The 21489-nt window shown below is 38.8% G+C and overlaps 1 protein-coding gene across 1 annotated transcript in view; it reads right to left on the bottom strand.

Moving 5' to 3' along the window:
* The window catches only part of GALNTL6 (polypeptide N-acetylgalactosaminyltransferase like 6), a 512334-nt gene that overhangs the window by 25255 nt on the left and 465590 nt on the right, over positions 1 to 21489 (bottom strand). The window contains exons 9-10 of the mRNA XM_075709495.1: positions 12177 to 12284; positions 719 to 940 (exon numbers count right to left, since the gene is read on the bottom strand). Of these exons, the coding sequence (XP_075565610.1) occupies positions 719 to 940; positions 12177 to 12284 (330 nt within the window). The remainder of the gene's footprint in view (positions 1 to 718; positions 941 to 12176; positions 12285 to 21489) is intronic.

Raw genomic sequence — 21489 nt, 5'->3', positions numbered from 1 at the left:
CTCTTCAGAGAGGTCTGAATGCAGAACATCTTTGATCACAGGTGGAGAGTTCCAGCAGGCTGTTTGCTCACCCCCTGCTCTGGAGTGATGCTCGAATACTGGCTTCTCTTTGGTGTTCTCTCCCTCCCCTCATCCCCCAAATGAGAAATTGCATTTGGCTAGTACTGGTACTCTGTCATGACAGCACCTACAGAATGCAGACCACAGGGTGAGCAAAAACAGTCTTTTTAAAAGAAAAGTATCCAGGCTTCACTTGTCACCCTTGGACGTGTGAGCAAAACAGAGCAAACCTAACTCTACCTACATACAATTGTCCTTGTAGGAACAGGAGGAGGTATATAAGTGGATATGCAAAAAAAAAAAAAAAAGTGTTGCCTTCAGACCTCCTTTTTACTAAGGTGATTCTCAGCATCGAAAATCATCTTGTGACATGCAGTAATGAGCTCTACATACTCTTTTCCACATTCTTGTCCTCATTGTGCATGCATCTTATAGCCTGTACACACAAAATTGTAATGAATTATAAAAGGGACAGCAATAGTTCTAAGACATGATGGTTTCTCATTTTAATGGCTAGTCCAGGGATTGTTCCAATCACTATGAACTCCCTTAATAACACTACTTATCATAGGAGCTAAATCTAATTTAATAATTTGAATTTCCTGTAATGTAAAATTTTAGACTCATTTAAATTTGATCTAATTTGTGTATTCCTCACCTCCCCCCAGGCAGCAGGTGGAGGCTCCACAGGAGGGTAATATTTGGGGACATCCCAAGCCACTGCAGCCATGAACCACTTGAAATCTTTACATTTAAGGTGCTTGCGAAGTTCCTTCTGGGCAGAGATATCACCAGTTGAGAGATGTCTGTACTCAGGCCGTCGCTGGTAAATGTACTCTGCAAACTCATCCATCCATGTCTCTGCCACGCGCTTCAGGTTCTGTGCAGCAGAAAAAAGCAATCATTAATTTCTTCATGCTTTGAGTGAATGATATTTCTAATGGGGAGAATTAAACAAAAAAAATATTCAGCGGTCCTCACAACTTCTAAGCTTAGCTGGTCTAATTTCTCAGTCTTAAAACATGGAAAAATACCGGTAAACCTATGCTATCTACACAGTGTTGAGTTAACACTATAGAGTATTAAGGACCCTGCTTTCCTGCTGACTCTGTAAGATACGGTCTTCTGTCTGCTGAATATCTTATTTTCCTTCATATTCTTTATGCATCTTCACATGGGTTTTTATCTTCACATGGGTTTTTGATTAATGATGGATGTTGAACAGACATTTTCTTTCAGTTGCTTACATTGGTACCTATGTTTTTTTCCTGTTAGTTCAGAACCTACTAATGTGCATGAATGTTCACATTATTCCTTCTGATGTATTTCACTTTGCATTTGAAAGGCATCTGAATTTTCAGCTGTCATCATACTGCTGAGTCACCTAGCAATTCCTACCTAAATTTTAGGGTTGGGTCTTATATGCACACGTATGGGGGCTAACAGTCATGAGCTTGCTCTGCCCCGTCTCACAGCTGGTTTCGCACCACCTTTGGACTGGAAGCTTCACCGTGTTGGTGTGCTAGTAAGTCTGTGCAAAACCATAGCACATAACCCTGAAGCGGAGCTGCCCTGAAGCAAAGCAGCTCATGGGATAGGTATGTCAACTTGTGGCTTTCTGCGTCATCCTATAGACATATCCAACACTATTTCTGTTCCATGAAACCCAGTTCTGGTTTATGTCCCACAAAGTTTATTTTTGTTGGCATTTTACAGGAAACAGAATGACCTATTTTATTGCACAAGAATTTATTCAAATTATAATTAATTAAATTAGCTGACTCAAATTATAAAAGAAACAAAAAAAGACTTGTAAGGAAAAATCTGGAATAGATGAGACTGAAGAGATATTATTTTATTGCTATTTAGCATCATGGAATCTAAATAGGCTAGGGACAGATTTTTCTGTATTTTTGTTTGCTTTTAAAATTCCTCCTGCAACTTAATCCACACAAATTTATATGCAGATGTTGTAGTGGAGTACAGGCTTAGTCTAGTCTGCATTTCCACAGCTGCCCAATAACCTCTTATCCCACCAACAAAGCAACATCTCACTGGATGACACTGAGATACTAGGGTGTTCTTATTGCTTCGTTTGTAAAAACAAGATCATCAAGTTTTGTAATATTCTTTTTATAGAACACTAACTGCAAAATGCTGAGATTTGCTCTGTAATAAGCTGGAGGACAATATACATCTGATTATCAGCAACATAAGGTAATGTTTTTTCTCAGAACATTCTCTGCATCTAAGTAAGCCTGATTCGTACTCTGATTTGCTTTCAAGATTCATTTGAAAATTCTTTTCCTGAATTTTATTAATCCACACAAACTAAATGTCTCTGAACTAATAAGGCTTATCTGAATACAAAGACAGCAAGATACAGAAAAAACAAAGTACTTTTAGCTGACACTGCAAGATAAGTGTCTGTGTGCTTTCTCTCTGTGAAGCAAATATGTTAAAACCTGCAGGGATAAAGCAAGAAAAATTAAAGCAGTGTAAGAAATCATAACACTTACAACCCTATTAAAAAATGGCCCATGCTCCACATAAGGTTGATTTTTGTTGTAATTTCATGAAGACCTAAAATGCTTTACAAGAAATTAGAATTCAAGAATACAGGAACTGGGTAGGACAAAGAAAACCAGAATAAATTCAAGAACAACATCTAAATGACAATCCCACCTTTCTGGCAGAAACCCTGTAACACAGAAATCTCCTGCAAAGTAAAAGTACTATATGATGAGACTTTGTAGGTGAGGCCAAAATATGATTAAGCACATTAAATTAAGAAGCCAAAATCATGAAAATAGGTGTGATCTTTCTAGCATATTTTCCACTCGTAAATGTTGTACACCTCATTTACTGTAATGCAAATGCAGTTTAAGACTATTCTAGAAAATATCATACTACTTCTTGTAATCACTTTACGACAGTGCTATTTTCATATTTAAAAAACATACTGTAAAAAGAACCATACAGCAAAAGTACAGTAAAAACATTCTCTTAGGAAAGAAAAATTCAAAGCAACTCTAGCAAAGACTTACCCCATCAATATTAAGAGTAGTCTCTGCTGGATTCTCCTCTTTAAGTTATTTGGCTAAGTTAAAAGAATGGCATTCTACTTTAGATAATTATAACTGAATAAAACAGGAGTCCAACAGAAATCTTAGTATTATACCTGGACACTAGCTCTAAATACTTGTTCGTCATTCAAAAACTTTGTTTTCCAATGACTCCTTTATCACTGTTTTCTCTGTGTGTGTGTAAACCCACCAAAACATTGCAATAAAAAAAGAGACAGTTCTTCCTACTATTCCCCAAGTATTAGGTAAGACACGTTAGAGAAATCTATTTAAAACTTTGTTCCCAGTTCTTCCAAGACCATTCTCTCCACCGTGTGCTAAAAATCTTCCCAAATCTTGCCAGATCCTGTAATGAGCCTATACATTATCCTTAGTGTGTTTATACATTGCTATCATAAGCTGAACCCATATAAGGCAGCCCTTTGAATTTCAATAGGTTCCCTTTTAAAAATATAAACTCTTGATTTGCTAGCTCTAAATCTCTGGACTGTTTATGAACATGACTACAAGGAACTCTGTGTTCTGGAGTAGTGGGAAGCTCTTTCTGAAGTTGCCAGTTACCAGGAAGCAAGCACTCAGCATCCAAACTCTTTAAAGAGATTTGTTGACTTCAGTTAGCACGGGTTTCTTATCCTTGTTATCACTATGCAAGCTCGGTAATCACCAAACTTCCTTTTAACAAAAATGTGTACAGACTAGTAGTAAAACTTCAGATTGCAGTTAATCCCCATTCTTGAACTGAACGCAGTCAGGTAAAGCTGCTGTCCTGAAAGCTAGTTTGGTGCAACCTTGCACAATAAAGGCAAACATAATTTACAGTCCTATTTAGAACATGCTAACTTAGCATGTTCCTAGAGCAAAAATACAGGCTGTCCAAGATGAGATGAGTGAGGTCTCGTAAGCGGAATATCCCTGTTCTATGGCTAACGGCATGAAAAGCTGCCCTATGCGAAGAACCTCCTAGGAACATAATAGGTGCTAAGAAGTTTGACTTTGTTAGGACTTTACTCTGTGTGTGTATACTGCTGCAGAACTTACAGGTCAAAGCTGTTTAAGAGCCTACCAGATTAGGTGGCATTTTGTGAATGTCTTATAGCATCATTTAAGCGCTCCAGTCTCACAGTGAAGCTAATCCACAAAGAATTTAGAACAAACAAAATACGAGTTAGATTTGAATCTTCTTGATTTCAGTCTCTGTTACTCTTTGCATAATCTTCTGAAGAAAACTCCTTTAAATGTCAGTTTCTGAAATAGCATCAAATAGCTTTATCAATAAGAAGAAACAGTTTTGGGGTATCTTTGTGGTAGATCACACTTGTTTGCATTCTTTTACTTCAGTCTGAACACCTCATCTAAATGCATACAGAAAGGAAAAATGAAACATGTTTCTACAGCTGAAAACTGCTGTAGCTTAGCTTGCTTGTCAAATTCATTGCAAGGTTACAGATGTCCAGACTGGTTATGCTGGTCTTTTAGTAGAAAAAAAGGAAAAATAAAAATTAAATAGGAGCAATTCCATAGTAATCAGTTACATGAATTGACACACAATGTAAGGAAGCCACAGGGACTCTAGATGGACATCTGAGGAGTTTCTCAGGACCTATCCATGACAGACCAATGACAATTTGTTCTCTCTCTTGTCATTATGAGATGCGTACAAAAGTGATGGCAACCACAGTAAGACTGACTCATCAGCTGTCATCAGCTGCCCACGTATGCATTCTTGATATAATTAAGTTTTGTGTCACTGTTACAATTTTACTCTCTGGTAAATCCTTTACCATCGGTCTTACATTTGGACAAGTTTTCTTTAAGTTTGTATGAACTCACACATTTAAGACTGTGACTTTGTTTTGTATTTTCACTCAGCCATAGTCTACAAGACAGTAAGTTACAATGTCACTGATACTGGACTGCAATAAAAGAGTTTAAATCAACTTGACTGGAGAAAGACAGAGATAAATGAGGACTTCTCCACTTGCAGAAAAGAAATTTTTCATGGACCATTTTGTCATTTTCACTTTCTTCAGTGAGTGGGGAAGATATATCTCTGATCAAATGACTGTCCCTTCTTTTTAAGTGTGTCAGATCATCTGTCATTTTCAAGAGACGTGATACTACTCAAATAAACCCATTGAGAAGAAAGTAGGTGCTGGCCATGAGAATGGAAAAGTGGAGTGAGGCAGGAACAGGTCAAAGGACAGATTCATAAATATTCCCTCTAAGCAAGGTTTAACTAGGTTGGTCCCTAATACAAGAGGGCTAGTTCCACATGTCATAACTGTGGCTGGTGTGCTGGCTTGCAATGACAGCATTGGTAAGAGAGCTACCTAGCTGTAACGCTATTCCGCATCGCGAGCCTGCGCAACGCCATTCTGTAGCTGCATCTTTTCCAACTGACATGCTAGATGCAGCAGTTAAACTAGTATAAAAATGTAATTTCTGTTTTCAGTTTCTCCAGATGTTCTAAAGTAGATTTTTGTCATCCGGTGGCACTAAGGCAGCACAATGGTTTTATTATTTGTGTAATTTCACCTGCATAACCTGTTTTTTCCGCTTTTGTGCCTATCTCGCTGTTTGCATGAAAGCAACCCTGACCTCAATCCACAGACCTTACTTTTGTCAATATTAAACCACTACAGAAACATTTGGATCCTGTAACGAGTTCCTGTTGTCCTACGTTTAATCTGAACATTTTCCAGGAAGCTGGATGTCACCAGCTGGTGTAGTCTTATTCGTCATGAGAGTAATTTCTCTCATCAGCCAGGACATCAAAAATCACTTTCAATTACACCAATCAAACATGAATCACCACAGCACGTCTGAGGCCTGACTGTATTTCAGTTATGAAACACAAGAGAGGATATGACTGTTTATTTGCTAAAAATAACACAACAGTCTCTGCAACAATTGACATATTAATCTCTTTTCCTTCGTAATAAAAATCCAGTGGGGTTATTTTCACTCCACCTACATCATCTTCCTAATTTAAATGGTTTTTTATTGTTTGTTTTGTGAAGCACAGTGTTGTTGGTACTTCAAAATGCGTGCCCTGTTTATTTCTGTAAGCAGCTGTATTTCATTTGGCTGGAAACAATATAATATACAGTTTGTTTTACATAAAATGCATTTAAAAAGTGCATTGGGATCCATCCAGCCAAGACAACTATACTTCCTGTTCATCTGGAATACATGTAGCATAATGTCACAATAAATCATCACGGAGGAGGAGAACAAAGTATGACTGGAGGAGCCCATCCAACAAGTATGGATTAATATGACAGAGGCAGCAAGGTACAAAACTCCAAAGCACTCACAAGGAGAAAAATGGTACCCTCAATTTCATGCAAAGGTCCTTCCATCAGTGTCGGAACACAACCATTTCTCATTTCTGTGTATTTCTACAGTGAAAGCATGACAAAACATTTCCCAGACACTAATTACAGCTTTGTGATGTTCAGGTCTCAATATCTAAGCTGCCCACATCGGTTAAGTCTAAATGGGGGGTTTCATCCCTTTCCCCTTCTTGCCTAACTCCCTATTAACTTAGGCAGTGCTAGTGTTTGTCAACCTTTCCCCCTCTTGGGTATCTTATTTTGGTCCTTTTCTCTTAACTGTGTTTAAAACTTAACTGTGTTTCATTGCAGCAACAGTTTGTATTTGTGTAAAAAACCCAACCAAATAAAGAGATGTCTGCAGGCATAAAAGGAATGGGTCTCCATGGAAGACAGTATGCTAACTAGGTGACGAAGCTGGTGATGTATATAAATAACTGGTGAAGAGTTAGCACAGCTGGCAGAGAAGCAAGAGACCATTTATCCTCAGCCTGTAGCCTGCAAATACCTAGAACTGAAATTCCACAGATGTCTTCTGAAAACAGCCAGGATTTCATTCTCTCTATAAAGGTTTGCATCTCCACCGCAAAAAATTTCGAGATCTACGCATTCAAAAAAAGTGGAAAAAAAAGTGAAAAACCAGCCTGCTGACTAAAGGCTACATCTCTGCTCAGTGGCTCACTTGAGGCCAGCCTGCGGGGCTTGGGGGACAGGGGTGAGCATGGTCCCCTGTGGGGATGCTGCCTGCCCCCAGCTCTGCGGCTGCAGGTCTGTGCCAGGCTGGCTGCTGGGGAGCTGCGGAAAGCAGAGTGACAGTGTAACATCTCCACAAATTTGTTTATTACTGCCATGCTCACTTGACAGACCCATACTCTGTGGGCACATATAGATCATAGCCCACCTCAGGGGTTTGCTTCCAAATGCATTTCTTTAGCCATGTATCTTGGGTTCCAGTGCTAGTCTATTGAACAAATCCTGGAAAGTAGCTGCCACCACTTTGATGTTGTTATTGTCCAGAAACATCTAGCTGTCCATCTTCTTTGTATTCCTTTCGGATAGTTAAGCTGGCTGTCCTGTTGCATTTATTATCTTAAAAGCAAAACTTCTGTTCATATTGGAGAAAATATAAAAAATTAGCATTTAAAAGAATTACTTTGACTTTCTGGTGTTCAAGGATTAGAAGATATTATTTTGAAGTTTTTCTTTGGTAAGTGCTCTGTTTGAGATCTTGGTTTAATTAATTTTAATGATGAATTTATAAATCTATTGAATGAAAAAAGTTAGAATGAAAACTTAAAAGTTGTATTGTATAATCATAATCATCATCTATTATAACTATGCTGTTGCAAGAAGGCAACTCTTGCTTGATTCCTAAAAAATTTGCTTACTCTGAGCTGATGTTTCAGCTGCTTACTGTGACTGCTGAATCATAACTGACTTTGTGCTACAGTCTTCTGTACTAAAGAGCAAAAGAGCCAGCAGTGCTCCCTTAACAGCATGCCACATCTGTCAGTTTGCACTCCGGTCTCGAGAAAACATAGCCATTACCTAACTGATTCTCCTTGGTTCTTTAACTTGGCTGGAAAGGGAAAAGAAAATGTTCATGAGCTGCTTTAAGAAAACCCCAAACTTTATTTGCAGCTGGAAAAAAATTAAACAAACAGTCATAATATTAAAGGAAGCTCTGTCAAAAATGCAAACGTGGTCACAGCACCAGATGGTATAGCTACAGAAATTTTCTTTATAGATCACTTTTGAAGCCACACAAAAAGGCTGAGCAAATGGTTCAGGTGGGAATCTGAACCCACCTTTATCAGCTGAGTTCCTGAACCCAAACTCGTGCAAGTTCCAATTCAGCGACACTGTGTAATGAGGCAAATGTCATCGTGTTTGTGCCTGCTGGGTCAGAGGATCACTGTGCTCTGGGATCCCATGTCCTGGCGTGCAGGGAGGAATTCAACTTAAGATTAGGATTCACCACGCTGCTGGGTTTAGCATCCAGACTTGAACTTCAGTGGGATTGCCCTTCCCTTCAGAAAGGCCTAATGCTCTTATGTTCTGTAGTTAATGCTAAAATGATGTGTAAAATACCTGCAAATGAAAAAAATTTCTGTAGATATATTTTGAAATTCTGAGTTCATCTCTGCATATCCTATGGAACAGTGAGCTTTTACTGATAAATTTCTTATGGCTTTTATAGAATCATGAATAGAAAAAAAATCCCCCCCCCCGCCCCAAACAGGAAAAAGAAATAAAATAAATAACGAACTGGGATACGTCTACAAGATACGTAGGTACTTGAAGTACCCTAAAAATATTTTAAAGTCTAATTTCATAGGTAACTGGCTAAAAGAAAATGGCCTAGCTAGAACTGGTAAAAATGAAGCAACAGTCAATAGTACCACAAAGCAACTAAAATAGTCCAGTAAAACAATCCAGAAGTTTTTAATAGGGCAACATCTTGCATAGGACTTCAAGATTTGGGGATTCGCTCTCTATATGTGTTTTACCTAAAACAAATATGCAAAATCAGTTATTAGTCACTGCAGTTTTATGCAGAGGTTGACAGGTTTGGAATGAATGAATAATTATGTGGTGCTTCCACATTATAATGTGGAATCAGTGTTGACATCTGCATGCCCATTAATCTTGCTTTATGTGCAATTACCTGTAAATTGGACACTGACTACATTTGGCAAGCCACAACATCTTAAGACATCTCCAGGAAAAAAATACTCAGCTTTATCTGCATTTGGTTGTCACAGTCTGTTTTATAAATCTACTACACATATTTACAGCTTGCTTTACTTTTGCTCTGTATCACCAGTTTTACTGACAGAGCATTTCACATGTGCGTGCTTTTCAATTTATGGGGTATGTGTCAGCAAAATACATGCATAGGTCTTGCAGGTCTTGAGTGACAGATAGGAAGGTAAGAAATACGGTAAGAAGGACACAGAAAATTGATGTCACGATATAAACTATTGTGTGTGGTACACTAGTGGTTATTTAGTGATGGGGAGGAAGAACAGTGTTTTTGACAAGTGTCTCATTTAATAAAGCATATGTGATCCTCATGCCAGGTCACACCTCTTTAAAAAGATATCTAGATTGGTCAGGCATTATGTAGCTAGCTGAAAACTGTGTTGAAACTTGCTGCTAAAAGATATAGAGAGGTGAAATCCCAAGGGAAGGTAAAATGCCAACTTGAAGCATTATTTGTTAAGGGCAAACATAAGATGAAACAGCTTGAAAGGAAACCCATGGCATGATTTGGGCTATGACTGTGCTTGTCTAGGAGTTCTGTCCTCTTCCTAACTCCAGTCTCCATATCCCTCGTGCTGCTGCTGGGGGATAAGATGGGAAAATCTGTCATTCTTTAACACAGTATCTGAATAAGGGGAAATTCTCCCTTGATTAATGAAGGGGCTCTTGCAATCATTTATACAATCACAGCTGGACTTCCTAGGGCTCATTCCTTTGTGAACTGCATCTCCAGCATCCTCCTTTACACAGCAGAAGATGGAAAAGGATTTAGTAAAAACCTTTGTGGAAACTACTTAGTAGTGAAAAGTATTGCTTTTGGCAGCAGGGATAATACTTCCAGATATTCTTGAGTGTGTTATTCATTATATTCTTGAACTAGAGGGAAGTTTTAGATAAAATACTCATAAGGGGTAGACTATAATCTTTGGAGGATATAACATAATGTTTGGAGGATAATGCAAAGATATCTGAAATATCCAGGCCACTTCTGTGCATATTCCCCTAGTATTATTTTGGCTAACGGCTCCATCTGGGGCAGTTTATTTGGAACCACAAGTGGTCTGTATCAAAGGGATTGACATGCTGAAGATGAACATGTCCTCGCCTTTCCTTTTCTGGCTTGGATGAGAGAAAGAGAATAGTTCTAGGCCTAATAATACACACAGTTTGACGGCTCAGGGACCAAACTCTCTCCCTTGGCTAGTTTTTGAGATAGCCCCAAACACTAAAACATACAGAAGATCTTGTGCTCTTGGCAGCCTTGATGCAATGTATCCTAACAGCAATGTTTTGGTTTAAAATCTTGTACTGGAAAGAAACTGGGAACCTGAGAATTTTCATTCAGTGATAAATATATGCCAGAAATTTACCTAAGCATCATGTTTTGGACCCCCACAACACAGAAGAAACTATCCATTATTTGAATGGGAAGGATATGACCCACCCTACCAGCACACTAGAACTTTTCCCACAAGATATAGGGCAGTCAGTCTGTGCATGGGCAGAGCTTTCATTTTTATAACTGGGATTATTTAGTATTTCACGAGTGATTTATTGAAATCAAGCTAGAATAAATAGTATAGGGAGGCTGCAGGCTGTGGCTACCTGATGGCTCTAAGTTAAGTGTCGAACTGTACGAGACGCTAATAGTCCAAATAGAAATTACTGTATTTTTCTCCTATAGGTAATGCACGAGACAGCATGTTCTCTAATGAGATTACTTTGTGCTGTAATAGAGAAAAACAGAGACTAAGGTTTGGATTTCTTATGTCAAGTTGTGTGTGATTTTTGCAGGGGACACCATAAATGCAGTTTATTTCAGTCAGTGCAAAAATCTGGATGGGGAAACTGATACTGATACTACATAGAGCTATACTGGGGGAAGATTTTAATCTCACAATTTAGTCAATACAGTTTTTATCACCACCACTAACACCACCACTAATCCCATTACTGTATCGTGTGTCTCACTGTCTGCACGGATGTTCTTTTAAGGCAAATCTTTGTCTAGCCAGCTGTCAGGCAGGCAGTACAGGCAGCCTCTTTCCTCTGCTGCAGTTACTACAGCAAGCCTTGTCCTGTGGTGCTGAAACCAAGAATATCTCCCCCTTAGAGCAAGAAATTTATTCTTTTATTCATAACACATTTTCATTATTAAGAGAAAATATGATTCATAAAATATTACCCTATGGCAATATGCAGACTTTAATATTAATGCCATTTTATTAAAAAAAAAAAATCCTCTAAACCAGAAGAGATTAAACTCAAGCATTAACAAATACTAGTATCTGCCTGGAAGCTACATCTGTGCCCTTTGTCTCCCATCTTTTGACATCGCATGAACATCCCCAGAAAGTTACAGAACATTTTCTCTTGAGCAAAAAGCCTCTTACGGATATGGATGTGTTCAGTATTCTTTGTGAAATGTCTAGAGGTCTTGTAATTTCTCACTCACACGGCTCCAAGCTGGCTGTATTCCACAACCAGATTTTACACAATAATTAGACAGTCACTCAAATCATTGTTACTCAGTCCTTTTGCCTCAGAAAATGTTCCTTTTGCGAGATTCTGCCTGTTCTGCTGACTGATAAGAAAATGTGCATTCAAATTGGTCCTGCTTGCAAAAACTATGACTGACAACACTGTGCAATTTGAGAACCGTAAGCCTTAGGTTATTCCTAGGTTCTTTTGAATCAGCATGAAACACACTTCTGTGCTGAAACGTCCAACCCTGTATTTTTAAGCTTTCATTTTATTCTGGCAATCTTATCTCTGGAAGGCAGCATAACTGCAGCAATGGCACATCTCATTTCAGAAAAATAAAGAAACATTCATTTTCCATTTTAATGGTGTACTGGAAACTAGTTCACAGGGAATTAAGAGACTGGTGATGAACAAAAATGAAAAACAGCAAGACCCAATTACTCACCCGTGCTAGGCTGGTTCCAGAAGGAACTTTATACGGGACGTACTTCCTGTAGATATGCCCAACTCGAGAACATGGAACATCAAACATGCCACCTCCGCACATCCACACCTGGAAAGAGCACATGAAAGAATGATTCCTGGAAACAAATGGGGCAAAGAAGGCATTTTAAGTAATGGGTATGTGAAAACGACACATCATCCTGTACTGACCCCTCCCACAGTCATAGTGGTGGCCTTTTCGGCATGCTGATAGCTGGGATTAGGTAATATGGCAGACTCCCCTACCCGGAATCTCACCGCGCAAAAGCAGAGTATGTTCAAAATAAAATCATAAAACATATTTAGAATATCTACCAATGATGCTCCTGCAACACAACCAAGATATTATTGTGGCTGTTGTTTAAAACATATGGGACCAAAATTACAAAAGAAGCTTATGTGAGTAAAGCAAGCCATCAATTGGAAGTAAAAAAAATTTTTCTCCAAAACACCTGGCTTATATTTTGTTTTGAATAGTGAATACAGAGCTCAAATACTAAAACGTGCTTCATTTTGTAAAGAAAAAGGAACAAAAATCAATCTCCTTCTGATCAAATTTATGTAGGCAGAAAAGGAAGATCATGCTGCTACATTTCATCATTGGTACTTTAATACTGAAACAGACGGAACCATCTGGAGTACACAGGTTTGATGCTTCAGGTCTGAGCAACCACAACTCAGTCAACATTGATGGGAGCTGCAAGTACTTCACGGCTCTAAAAATCAAGCTGTATCCTGATGGGCAGCAAGTAAGGAATTCTTCACAATTCTTCACCTAGCATGACTTTGTTTTACCAAGTGTACGTGACAGAAAGGTTGCGTACCATGGCTGAGGAACTATGGCAACCTTGCCAGTAACACCTACGGGCATGATTTTCTCTGCTCTGACAGTGCAGAACCACCAAACTCCAACATGGCTATTAGATGATTTACGTAGTGTACTGACAACATTCACAACTTTCTGATTTCAAAAACAGCAATTTGATTTTGCAAATCAGAGAAATGGAAAACAACAACAAAACCGCCCCCCACAATCCCCAAGCAGAACTCTTTAAGTATCCTAAAACCAACCACACAGCAAGAGTTTAAAACTAATTTAGACTGAAAACATCGGTATTATAAAAATTATTTCCTAATCCTGGCAAAACAGTTTTTTGTTCCCCACAAATATTAGAACGGAATGGTTCCTATTCCACGTAAGGGACACTTGTGGTCTCAGCTTTCAGCCTTTAGACTGAAGACAAAAAAACCCCCAACAACCTCCCACCCAACTTAAAAGAAAACATCACCCAAGCTAAGAAAGGGAAATGGCTTGTCCTTTCCATGCCTCTTTATGTGGACATACATAAAGATGCTTCATGAACCGCCTCCATGAATCTGGATGAGAATTTAGGTCCATGCGTTACATATATGAAGGAATTTTATCTGTATTTGATGCACTCTGGAGCAAAGTGGCGTGAAATAAGTTTGTGACTGAGGCTAAAGCAGAGCAGAACAGTGACAACTGAAAATTTCACCAACAACTTCCATACAGAAAGGAATTAATCCAAAAGTTTATACACTCTGAATTAAAACAACAGTAACCAGACCCTTAAAAAAAAGGTATCAGAAAATATGATGTGATCACAAATACTTGACATTCTGCATGAAGCCTGCAGAGAACAATGCACATCTCTACACTTTTTTTACCATGAATTTTTCATTTCAACTCTTTTGTCCAGCCCACCAGCTGGCTGTAGCTACTAGCTTTTTGAAATCACAGGAAAACAAAATGATTAATTTTGTTCATTTAAAACAATAGTGGAAATAGGCAAGGGTTTGGCCTCTTCCACTGTGCTCGCCTGTTTGTGTTACAGTGGGTATATCTGCCTGGTCTTGGCAGTGTAGCTGTGAGTTTGGGATTAAATTTTAGTAATCTGAACATGCAGATGCTAAACACTGCAATATGGAATAACTCAGTGCTTGAGTGTGACTTAAAGGACTTGCTGAAGGTGGCATGCTGGAATTCAGCCCCTGAGACTGACTGTGCTATTCATACCGTGAAGGGAGAAAAAAGGGGCTTTAGAGTGAAGGCTTGAGTTCCAAAGGGATTTAGGAACCTGCTTCTTATGGGTCACTTGTGTATGAGCCCTTACAGTCCCTTAGCTGTTAGGTATGGCACCCAGCTGACACCTGATAATAAAATGTTTGAGGATCTACACCACATTACAGGATAAACCTATGTACACTAGCGTAAATTGTTAAGGAAGGTTTGAAACCATCAAAGGTGGGGGAAGATGACATGCTTGGCTTTGTCCTGAAATTCCACGGACACCCGGGCACAGTCGGGTACAGCTGAGAGCTACTTGGGAAGTTGCTACTTACCACCTCCCAACACAGCTAGTTAACTCTTAACTAAGTTAAGGCACAGGAGGCTCTGGGTAGGTGCTTCTGGTGCACACTAGCTTCTCAGAAGAGGAGACAAATTTTGCAGGTTAGAGGCACAGGGTAATAAAGGCAGCTGTCCTGGGCATCACTCTGCCGAAGCACGTAGGTCAGAATCAAGAGTATTTCAGTACCTATTGCTGCGGTGAGGATATCCTGTCTGGTCTTTTAGTGAGCACAGTCCTTCTCAGGGAGGAAATTTACTGGTGGGTTGGAAATGGAGACCCAAGTGAGCGCTTCCTCCCCATGCCAAAATAGCTCATTGCAGCCCAGAGCAGTCTTACTACGCCACGTAGATATGATCATTATTTTCTTTTCAAAAATATTTTGTAAAATTTGCTTCTTAAAGAAAACCTTGAAATCCTCACCTGTCTAATCCCATGTCACCTAATCCACTGAAAAACATGTTTACAAATGTATTCAAAATCATAAAAATGATAACGTTAAAATCAGGTGGGAAGTGCCACCATTTAAAAAAAAAAAAAAAGTTATTCACCTTTCTGCCAATACTTTGTATGTTATGTCATTTGTACCTTTTCTTAGCGGAAATCTCCTCTCTGTGGCTGTCTTCAACCAACCCTGTGCATTAATGAAAGTGCAAACCTATATTTGCTATTTGTTCTTGTTTTTTAAATTAAGGTGTTATTTCAAAGGTTAGACAAGATATTACAGTGATTAATCAAGGCTTCTTAGCCTTTGAAGAGTGGACAGCATAGGAGTTTTACTCAGACGAAGGTCACCCACAGAACAAAGTTAAAAGTCAAGAAAGCAGAAAAATACATATATAGGCCTGTATCACTTTAACTCAGACAATGAGAGCTGAAGTAGACATATATTGCATTTCCTCTAAAGCAGCAGGATATCAGTAAAAGAAATATGAAAAGAAAAGGAGAAAAGGAATTAGAAAAAAAACCTGTCAGATATGCTGAGGCAATAACAAGTGGGAGGAAATAACACTTTGTGTTAGTCTTATATTTGATAGCTATAAAACTTGAAAATGTTGTGCTGCACCTGAGGTGTGCTGTGCAGGGTAATTGAAATGAATCTTAGGCTGCCTGGAAGGACATTTAGCAGCTGTTCCTGTTTATCTTTCAGCTTCAGAATGATTTTAAAAGCATTTTTTATATTTTCCTGGGAAGATCAATTCTGGCAACTTGGTCTTTAAAATGTGCATTTTTATGTCACCTGCGCTAAATGCAAGAAATTGGAGAATGATGTCTGTGTTAAATATTACAGACCTCCAGTGTACCACAAAAGGAATTCAGGTGGTGCGGGACACGTGGCGAAATGGTATCACACCACCACTGCCCCTCTGTTTATCTAAGGAGCAAGCAATGAAACTCTCAAGATCGCTAATGTCTCCTTCTTACAAAGGCAATGAATCTGGTCTGCAGCTGAGGTATAAAAACCAAAGATGAAACCAAACCAATGCAATTTCAGCTTGGAAAGATCAAAAGAAGAGTAGTTTATGTGTCAACTATATACTATATCACAATTTATCTTTATATAGCTCCTTCCAACAGAATGTTGCAAAACACTTTATAGGAATGGTTGAAAGCAAATGGCAAGCTTGAACACAAGCTTTAAAAGAGATTAAGCTGTGGTTATGTGGTTTTTTCCTGACTGGAGCTTAGATGTTACAGATGCATTTTTTGGCTCTGTTCTACAGCTCTTGTGGGATTTTGGGTGAATCACCCTCTTTTCACATCACTTCTTTGTCTTTAAAATTGAATTCTGCTTGGAATCTTGTGGGGTTTTTTCCCCTGCCTTATCTAGGTAGTTTATGAGTGATCCAGCCCAGAGACTATCTGGCAAATGTAAATACTGTGCATGCGAGAATGAGACTCCAATCCATATGCTACACTGTAATTATAATTACTGCAGTAAGAGACTCATGATTTTTGAGAAGTGGAGGATGTGTTGCTGTGGAACAGGAGCATAAACATACAGCAAATTATGTAAAAGATTGAGGGGGGACTGAGTGGATTTTGGATCAGGCTTCAAAACTAATTGAGAAACATGCTGCTGCGGAGAGTCGCTAACAAGACAGACAACAGCAAGAGACACCGAAATGGATGGAAAAACCAAACAAACAGTAAACTGGTGGAAAAGGAATATAAAGTATGCCATGCAAAGCTGTCAGCTTGGTGCTCTGAGCATTGTGCAAGAAGTATAGACTACAAACAGTAGAAATGAATTACCACAATGGGGCTGCAAAAGTTGTAGAAAATAAGAATATAAAAACTTTATGGGATTTTTCAGTCACTCTTCCTGAAATATAAGCTAAAAGAACAGATTTGGCAGTTGTAGAAAAGAAGAAAGAAGAATACTTTCCTGTCAACTTTGCCACGTAGTGAGAACGTTCAGCTAAATGCAAGAAAAAATTGAAAAATAGGATCACCGACGGCAAATCTGCAGTCAATGGGTTCACAAAGTGCAAAACCATTCACTTGTGGCACAGTGGGATTTCCTATCAGGGATATTAAAACTGTACCGTGTAAACTGGGAACTGACGACTGCGGATATTTCAGTAATACTGGAAGATGTGTCAGCGTGAATAAGGATAAACCAACTCTAGATATAGGTAACTAGCTAGGGTAGCACCATTAGCGTTTTTGATAAGGTATGATTTACAATGCCTAAGGAATGTGCAGCGTAAAGGATCTTCAGCAAACACAGGAAATTAGTATCTTTCACTGCTCTCTATTTTGGAGATTACTACATAAACTCTGCCTTTCTAACAGATTCAAATTTAGGATTTCCTAATTAGTGGCTTCCCTGGTTATTGAGAAGAGACGCTATTAATCAGGTCAGTTCCAGCGCTTTGCCAGCTTTCACAAGTCTAGCACACGCTGAACAGTATCGTCAGCAAGATATCATACATCTTTTTAATTAAAAAATTGATCCTGAGGTTATGCTGCCAAAAAATTAAAATGCTGCACATTATTTCTTATGTAAAAAATTAACCTAAGAAAATATTTAATGAAGAGGTCATATTTTGAGACACGGGTTGTGGCTGCCTCACCATCCATTGAAAGTGCATGCGTGTGCTCTGATTTGGAAACAGCAGTTAATCAGCACGGCACTCAGTGCTATGCTTGCTGCTGTTCTCTGCAGCAATGTTTCCAAGCAGAAAAGAACAAGAGAGAAATACACTGGTTTTTGTAGTTGAGGAAATAAAGGTCAAGCAAATTTTTAAGCAGCAGCTTTTTTTTTTTTTTTTTTTTTAACCCGTGTCTCTGTGTTCCTGACAACTCAGCACCTGGAACAGTCATGCCTGAAGTTTGAGGAAGTTTCCTTTCCTGCTATGGCACAATTCCAAATGTCACAGAAACATTATAAAGTGTACTGTATTTTGGAGAAACTTATTGAATTATGCTGCAGCAAATCGAGATTCACTGCGGACTCACTCTCTCTAGTATCTTTCTTTTTCCATCGAAGACCCTTCCCCCCCAAACACACACAAACATATATTTTTGCTCCCACCACCCACCTTCTGCCCCAGTACAATAAGATAATGCAACCTCCACCTCAGAAAAAGACTTTTGGTTAGGACTGTGCTCTGCACTGAAGCCTGGTGTCTGTCACCCCCGGTCACGTCTAGTGAAGCAGCCAGAGAGAAACATCAAAATCGACCCTTTCCCTCCAAGCTTTCCAGCCTGAGTATCTTTCCTAAATCTGGTTCCACCTTTTCTTGTCAGGAACTGCTGCCTGGCTCCCTGGGCAACCACTTGTCCTGCTAATCTAATTTTTAATCAGTCCTTGAACTCTGTCTTAGTATCTTGAACTCATAAAGCAATATGGCTTTGCTATTATTAGCGATTCCTTTGAGCTTGCATGCTGGCCCTTGATCCAGCACCAGACGTTCATTCATTGCGTGTCTGGGGTTTGCAAAGTGCAGTAGAAGATTACAGTGAGCAAAGTAGTCGATATTAAGTTCATGATGAAGAAGCTAATAATTCCTGAAGTCAGAGGACTTTAGACAAACTATTTTATTGAGTCTTGACTAGCACAGATCTAGCCATCATACTTTTCTGAAAGATCCAATTTCTCTGACTCTCTAAGGCCACACTTTGCACTCGTGGCTTCCCACTTGCTTTGTAACAAACACTCCTGTAACCTGAGTTGTGGAGGTGACTGTGGATGTCTCTGATACAGTAATGCAGAGGTTTTTGGTGGAGAAGATGCTTTTCCTTAATAGGATATTGATTATCAAGCGTTTTCTTCCCCTTGGCATGCAAATGTTTCTGTAGGGTGAAGTTTCATTCCAACATATAGGAAATTCTTCTCCAAATAAAATTAGGCCAGAGAATATCAAACATATACTGTTTCTTAACCATGATTCCACGTTTGCCACCAGTGAATCTGGACATACAAACATGATATTTGACACACGTTTATCAAAAATCTTCCTTAACATACCTGTAAGTTTACCTCTGCATCAAAACAGCGGTGCTAATTAGAGACACATGCCACAGCTTGTCTATTCTACAGTACCTGGACCTACTGTTAAACTGTTAAGCAGAAGGGTTACAGTAGTCTGTCGATCCATGGAGTTTAAAATGCAACAGAGTACAGGAGCAGAAATGATCTGCGAACTCTCCTCACTCCAGCTCACAGAGCCGGGCAACCAGTTAAAGATGAACCAGACACTACTTCATTTCAGGGAGCACATGACAGCTCTCGCTCCGGCATTCACCCCCTCGAAATTACATCGCTGTATTTCAATTAGCCACAAGAATCCCCAGTCTGACCCTGGGAAGGTTGTGTCATCAGCATGGTCTCTGTTTATAGTAGCTAGATTGTTTACTTATTTACCATTATATAGAAGCTTTTGTACAAATGAATCTCAAAGTTAAAACCAAGGTGATATATGAAGAACATAAAAGGAACACCGTGTCTGTCACTGAGGTTAAAGATCAGCCTGAAACTGTCCTCTAAATATGAACTTTGCACAATTACAAGGTATTTCAAATCAGCTGCTTTTTACAACTTTTTAATGAAAACCAGTCGTGTTTTTACAAAATATTAAGAACTAATGGAGTCAAAGAAGAAATGAGTGAGAACAGCTAAATGTCTGGTGGTTAGACATGTTCTTGAGGCAGGATACTCCAAATAATTGTTTGCCAAGCAAAATACCATTAACGTGAGACATGGCATCAACACAGGGCACCCATCCTATGGCAATTCCACAGGCCATAGATGTGGACGCTCTAAAGAAAGGTAAGATGTAGTTTCAGACCCGCTCAGGCAGCTGAGGAAACTGAATTAGGCTGGTCAGCTGAATTTTTCACTGATTTTGTGAATATCAGAGAGATGGCAAGTCCACCATTTTCCCAAGTTTTGTGAATAAAGCCGGTAAATTAAACTGTCTGCCTAACTTGTCCTCATTGAAATAAGTTTTAAGATGACTGAATCTATAGCTACAGTAGAAACTGTTGAAGTAGAAACCTTTCCCAAGCTGGTACTGGTGATTCTGTTATAATAAAAACCAGTCCTTTCTGTTTCTCCCTCCCACCTCCATGATTTTTCTCCCATTTTTTGTCATTCCAAACAAAACAGCAGTCGTCTTTTTAAAACTTACATCTGTTAAATGCTTCCAATAGAAAGTTGTTCCTATTTCGCAATCATTTCTAAAGAGTATTTTTTTTCTTCTTTTAACACTAATAAGAAAGGACTGGGACCCTAAGGTCAGTATATACTAATAAGATGAATCAGGAGATATGACTGAAATGAGACCGTGTGACACAGCTGCCTCCAAAAAAATCTATCCCTTGAGCAGAAAACACTGGGGCAATCTAGTATCTCAATTTCCAGTGCTGTTACCATGGTTTCTATACAAAGACTGGAGAGCATTACAAGTATATTCTTTGTGATGACGAATAAAAGGAATATTTGAAATAGTATAATAAAATCTTGGGTGACCTGTCAGAGACCGTTGTGACAGCTACTAGTGACTACTTACATTTGCCTCTGAAACAACCTAAATGGACAGAAGGTAAATCAATATATTCTAAATACACTGTCTAGCTACTGGGTTTCCCCTGACTTCCTGTTTTATTTTGCTGCGGTATAAAAACGATTCAGAGAAACATGAGAGTAGCACAGTTAATACAAACCGTTTTGCTGTTCTTGATAACTCCTGTAAAGACAGCCTGGCAGTCCACTGTTGGGTCACACTGTATGTTTTGTTTAACAGAATAGCCTCAGCTCTGTTGTTTTAATTGCTGTTGAAACTCAGATGCAGCAAGATGTATGATACTAGTCATGGCTGACATACTAAATTTATTTACTGAGCTTTACACTGTCAGAGTTTGGAAGCAGGTTGGAAAGATCCTGAAGCTAAACGTGAATTCTAATTTAACTTCCAAGCTTTATCCAAATACGCTTGACCCAATTCATGTATGTTATGAAATTCTATCAAGTCATTGAAAATCTTTGCATGTAGAGTTCTTATGTCTTTGGGTGTACTGGAACATAATAAACTTAATTTTCAAAATTAGACGTGCTAGTCCTCATCAAACTAATTCAAATACCTATTTAACATGTGGAAAGTAACGAGACTTTCAACTCGACATGTAAAAGCCAAGTAACTGATTTCAATACACATCCTGACATAGAGGATATACCATGGCTGGCTGTATATAACTTGAGCACTCGAAAACTCCCCATATATTTTGTCATTACAATTATTCAAATGCAATTAAAAAAATATCTGATTTTCAAAATTTGGCCAGTAGATAACAGCTCATAGCAGCTGAGCTGATCTAGTGATTCACTGCTACTGAAAGGAGTTCTTCCTATGACTTTCTCTTTCCATTTCCACTCATTTCCCTGAGTTGGCTCCAGGG

This window comes from Pelecanus crispus, chromosome 4 (genome assembly GCF_030463565.1).
Source record: "Pelecanus crispus isolate bPelCri1 chromosome 4, bPelCri1.pri, whole genome shotgun sequence".
Classification (NCBI taxonomy): domain Eukaryota; kingdom Metazoa; phylum Chordata; class Aves; order Pelecaniformes; family Pelecanidae; genus Pelecanus; species Pelecanus crispus.
This window is presented reverse-complemented; position numbering and strand designations above follow the sequence as displayed.